General features: G+C 67.0%; 1 protein-coding gene across 1 annotated transcript in view; it reads right to left on the bottom strand.

The window, feature by feature from the left end:
• Positions 1-3,707, bottom strand: part of KCNH1 (potassium channel, voltage gated eag related subfamily H, member 1) — a 30,620-nt gene extending 26,913 nt beyond the window's left edge. Inside the window, exons 1-2 of the mRNA XM_012734207.1 lie at positions 3,631-3,707; positions 481-721 (exon numbers count right to left, since the gene is read on the bottom strand). Of these exons, the coding sequence (XP_012589661.1) occupies positions 481-721; positions 3,631-3,707 (318 nt within the window). The remainder of the gene's footprint in view (positions 1-480; positions 722-3,630) is intronic.
• Between the last annotated feature and the right edge of the window lie 1,836 nt (positions 3,708-5,543).

The following is a 5,543-nucleotide window of genomic DNA, read 5'->3' as shown; positions in this document are numbered from 1 at the left end:
TGCCCACGCGGGTGACCTTCCCGCCCCCTCCCCCCGCAGGGCGGCGGCCTCCTGCCCGCCTGTGCCCACGCGGGTGACCTTGTGGCCTCCTGCCCGCCTGTGCCCACGTGGGTGACCTTCCCTCCCCTCCCCCCGCAGGGCGGCGGCCTCCTGCCCGCCCGTGACCTGCCCAGGCCAGGACCTCTCTGCACTGACCCCCTCGGGGCGGCCGCTCTCCCTGCTGCCCGCCCGCCCCAGGCAGCCTCTCCCTGCAAACCCGTCCCCCGGGCCGCTCTCCCCGCCCGCTGCACCTGTCCGAGCGTCCTTCCGTCTCCTGTCTGTCTAGTGAGCCTCCTCTTGAGATCTAACCGGGCCTCTGCCTCGTGCAGAACCTCGCCGTGTGCCGCTGGGAGGGAGCTCTGGGGAAGCCTTTCCCGGGTGACCCCGAGTGACCCCGCGAGCCCCCGGCGCACGCCCGGCCGGCCGGCCCCGCCGCCCTACCTTGTCGGTGTCGATGCCCCTGGACATGGACCAGGTGGACACGATGTAGTCCATGACGCGCTCGCTGAGCCCCTTGGGCACCTGGTAGAGCTTCAGGAAGTCCCGCACGCTGTTGAGCATCTCGTGGTAGCGGTTGGTGTTGGCGTACATCTGCTGGAAGATGGTCGTCACGTTCCCGAAGATGGTGGCGTACAGCAGCGCTGTGGGGGCAGCGTGTGAGCCGCGGGGCCGCCCCGGCCCCCTTACATTACCAAAGCAAGCTGGCGCCACACCTGAGCCCCCCGAGCCAGCCCCCCCCCCCACTGGCCACGGACACAGGCTCGGAGCTCACGGGCCACCTCCTGCGGGAAGCGGCTCTGCCCCGACCCGGCTCTGCCCCGACCCGGCTCTGCCCCGACCCGGCTCTGCCCCGACCCGGCTCTGCCCCGACCCGGCTCTGCCCCGATGGCGCAGAAGGACAGGAGGAGGGGCACCACCCCACTGCACCCCAGGGCCCAACACTACACCGGCACCCAAGACATCTGTTCCATCCCCGCCCCGGAGGTAACCCCAGGGCACAGCAGACCCCTCCTGTCTCCCTGCTGCCCCCCTCAGCAGTGGGCTTTGTCCATCTGCCTGTTCTGCTCCCCACTCTGTCTCTGGGGGAGTCCTCTCACCCCCTGCATCTCTGGCCTGCACCCCAGTTCTGTGTGCATCAATAAATGCATCTTTAAAATATAAGGTCTGATAAAAAAAAATGGGCAGAAGAGCTACAAAGACACTTCTCCAAAGAGGAAATGCAGATGGCTGACAAGCATGTGAAAAAATGCTCAACATCACTTGTAACGAGGGAGATGCAAATTAAAGCCACAACGAGATACCACCTCACCCCAGTGAGAATGGCACATCTTCTAACAACTAGCAACGACACATGTTGGTGAGGATGTGGAGAAAAAGAACTTTCCTGCACTGCTGGTGGGAATGCAAACTGGTGCAACCACTATGGAAAACTGTTTGGAGGTTCCTCAAACTGCTAAACATGGAGCTTCCCTACGACCCAGCCATCCCACTCCTAGGTATCTACCCAAAATACACAAAAACACTGATTGAAAAAGATACTTGTACCCCCATGTTGATTGCTGCTTTATTTACAATTGGAAAAACATGGAAGCAGCCCAAATACCCAAAAGTAGATGACTGGATTAGAAAGATGTGGTACATATATACAATGGAATATTACTCAGCAACCAAAAAAGAGAAACACATGTCTTTTGCAGCAACTTGGATGGAGCTGGAAAAGATCATGCTGAGTGAGATAAGCCAGAAAGAGAAAGAAAAATACCGGATGGTTTCCCTCATAGCAGGAGTATAATGGACCATGGGAGAAAATAATAAGAATAATGAACAGCCATAGACCAGAGACATTCTGTGGGGGTGGAGTAGGGGATGGGGTCAAAAATGGGGGGGTGGGGAGGGAAGTGCACGGGATTTTGGTGATGGCACACGGGTGACTCGGTGATGGGAAACCCGCGGGGATTACAATTCAGATGGAAAAAAAAATGTACAAAATGAGGTAAAAATAAACTTATAAAATTAAAAAAAAAAACGAAAAATACACTCTATGTATGTATAGCAAAAAATATAAAGTCTGATCAATTTGGCTAGATGCACATGCTCAAAACTGCCCCCACCATGAGAGACCCCCAAAGCCCTGTCTTGGCCTACAGAACCCCGACCCCCTGCGCTGCTTCTGGCCTCCACCGCCCAGCTCAGTTTTGAGAGCTCTGGGGTCCGTGGCGTCCCCAGCGTGTACTTTTCTTCACCAACTTCATGGAGACACAGCGTGGGCCACAGTTACCTTCCCTCGGGCCCTCCCTGGTGCGGAGACGAGCGCTGCGGGCCGGCCGCTTCCTGTGAGATGGATCCCGGCCCCGAGGGGACCCCGGGGCGCGGCAGGCCCCTCCTGTCTCCCCGCTGCTCCCCTCCCATGGTGAGCGAGGTGGACGTTCCTCAAACCATCAAAATAGAACGTCCCTATGACCCAGCCACTTCTGGGCATCCGCCCCAAGGAGACACCGGGTCAAAGAGACAGCGCCCCCCAAGTCATCGCAGCGTCACCCCCCAGAGGCCGCGGGCCAGAGACCAGGCTGCGGGCCAGTGCCCAGCCTCAGATGAGGGTCAGGGACGTGCTGGCCAGCACCACGGGCAGCCGCCCGCCCTTGGCGACGCGTGGAGGGGCTTGAGGGCACGAGGGGGTGGCCCCGGGAGACCAGCACCCCCATCCGCCTGCCGCGGGGTGCGCCAGGCCCCACACGGGCGGGCAGGGCGGGCACCGCTGGGCTGAGCACAGCAGGGTGCACGCAGCCCCCCAGCGTGAGCTGCGGGTCCCCGAAACGCCCCGGGGCCACGGTGGGGTCTGAGCTGCCCAGCGCGCGGCCTGGGGAAGAGCCCGGCGGCTGCCCGGCGGCGCTGAGCCAACCGCCCTTCCACCCTGCACCCAAGACCCGCAGGGCCAGACCCCAGTGGCCCCGACCGCCCCTGCCCACGGGCGCCGTGGCCCCCTGGGCGCTGTGGCCCCCTCCCCGCCGTGGCCTGCAGGCGATCGTGAGGTCCTGTCCCTCCCTAAGGTGCCCGGCGTGCCCGGAGGCCCCGCCTGGGGCGCCCGTTCGAGCAAGCAGCCCTGGAAGAGGCCCCCCAGGCCCCAGGGAGGAAGGGTCAGTCCCCTGGAGGAAGCCATTGCCCTTCACGTGTGCCCATGAGGCTGGAGAGCACGGCCTGCGGGCCAGGCAGCGGGGGGCCGACCTGAGACGGGGTGCCGCCCGCCCCACTTGCTGCCTGACGGACAGCGTGGCCGCCAGGGGCAGAGGGCCCCCCGGTCCCCAGTACTGGTCATCGGCAGCGGCCCCTGCGCTGTCCACAGCAGCCAGCGGGAGTGGCCGTGCGCCGGGCGCCCCTGGGAAAGGGGAGGTCCAGGTCCCCTTCTCCGCCCGGGGGAGGGGGAGGGGGAGGCCGGGCAGGGAGGTGAAGCTGGAGAGGAGGCAGGAAGGGGCCAGGGGAGGCCGCGCCTGGACTCGGGACCCCGCGGGGGACACTGGGAGGCACCGAGGGGTGGGGGCGGACGGAGGCGGCTGCTGCTTCCCTCACACACGGGCCGGGCCCCTCTGGCCTTACCCCTGGGTCCCGGCTGGGTCCCAGCGGCCAGTGTGGCCGCTCTGGGCCCAGAGGCCCTGCTGGGGGTCGCCCCCCATCGGGCCGGGCGTTGACCGGGCAGGGGTGACCTCGGTGCTTGGTTTGGAAACGCACAAACTGTCCCCGAGTTCGCGTCGGGCGAGGCCTCGTACCCCGGAAGATGCCTCTCCATGGCGACAGCTTTGGGGATCCCGGCGCCCCTCACCCTCGTCAGGCCACAGCCCAGGGCGCTCTGCGGTGCTCAGAAGGACGCCATGTGCCCGGGGCGGCGAGGGGGGACTCTGAGCTGCGCCCAGCTGGCCCTCCGGCCCGAGGACGCGCCCGCACCTCTGGGTGGCCGCTGGCCCTTGCTCCCTGGACGCCGAGCCAGCGGCCCCTGCACTGGGAGAGGCCGGCAGGCCTCTCACCCCCGGCCGACGCCCCTTTCTGGGACACGCCGGCACAGCCCTTGCGGAATGCGACCTCGAGCCTCAGCCACACACCACCAGGGTGGGCCTGAGCCGGGCTTCCTGGACTCCCCAGACCAGTTCCAGCAGGTCTGAGATGGGCTTCAGGCAGTAACAGGCCTGGCCTGGCTCTGTACCCGCCCCTGGGCCTGATGGCTATCTGTGGGCGGGCTGGGCTGGGACTGGGGCCCCCAGGGCACCCCCTGCCCCCCCAGGGCACGTGGCCCTCTCCCCTCCCCCAAGGGCGTCAGACGCTTGCTCTGGGCCCGGCCGCCAGGGGCCCAGCGGCTCCCAGGGCCTGGGTCCAGCACATGCCCCGGACAGGGGCTGCCGGAGCGGGGAGCGGGAGGGGCGGGAGGGCCTGGCCAAGGCCTGGGGCAGGCTGAGGCCCAGCCGCACCGGCCCCTCCGCCTGGGCCTGCAGGGGTCAGGGCAGTGGCCCTGGAAGCGGACGTGGGCCGGACGGGAGGTGGCAGCGACCACCCGGCGTCTCGGTTCTGGGGTTGCCCTCTTCCTCCCAGGCTTCGGGGTCGCAGCAGCCCGGCCTTGCTCTGGCCCTGTGGGGGGCCCTTCCCACGAGGGGGCGGGCGACTCGGGGCGTTTCCGGGCGGCCGATCTGCCGTTCCCCGCTGTCGCACACCGTGGTACTGAAGTCCCTTGGCAGTCAGGTCCTGCCCGCTACAGGGTGTTTTGCCTTGAAGGGATGGACGGCAGGACCTGAGCCGAGCGGGCAGGTTTGGGGGTCCCGGGGTGCCCCTCTCCCTGCGCGAACACAGCCCCGTGGCTGTCAAGGGGCTGCCTTTTCCCCAGAAGCCCACAAGCGCAAGCACCTGGGAGCCACCCAGGCGGTGGGTACCCCGGGGAGACGGGGGGCGTCCCCTGCCCCCCACCCGCCGTGGCCTAGGGGACCCGGACGCGTGGGAACCTCGAGACGCGTGTGCCCGATAAAGCGTGAGCCTCGGCCCCAAGGTGCCAGCGGCCCGGGCTCTGCAGCCGCCCCCTGGCGAGGCCCAGCTGGCACAGGGCTGCCTCCCGCTTGTGGGGGGCGGGGCGGCGCCCCCGTAAGGCGGCAGCTGCAGAGAGCGCAGACAACGGGAAATGGCTCCGGGCACGGATCCCGGGCAGCCGGGGGCAGGGGCAGAACGGGGCCGCGGCCAGGGGCCAGGGACTGCTCTGGGCTGGCAGATGCCGGGACCAGGGAGGGGGCCCCGGGCCACTTAGGGCCGCGAGGCGCTGGGGCGCCCCCAGACCCCCCTCCCCGGCCTGCCCCCGGGCTGGGCTATTTTCAGGTGTCAGGAGACAAAGCGCCCGCCCGGGTACGAGCAGCTGGCCACCACACTCCCTCCCGCGTCACCAGGACTTGGAGGCCAACGAGCAGAGCCATGGAGACGGAGCAAACCCCAACCGCCTCCGGGGCCCCACGGCACCCCCACAGGAGCCCCCCCCGGCC

Source organism: Condylura cristata, unplaced genomic scaffold (assembly GCF_000260355.1).
Source record: "Condylura cristata isolate star-nosed mole 26May11 unplaced genomic scaffold, ConCri1.0 scaffold00050, whole genome shotgun sequence".
Taxonomy (NCBI): Eukaryota; Metazoa; Chordata; class Mammalia; order Eulipotyphla; family Talpidae; genus Condylura; species Condylura cristata.
The sequence above is the reverse complement of the archived record's forward strand: the minus strand, read 5'-3'. Positions and strand labels throughout refer to the sequence as shown.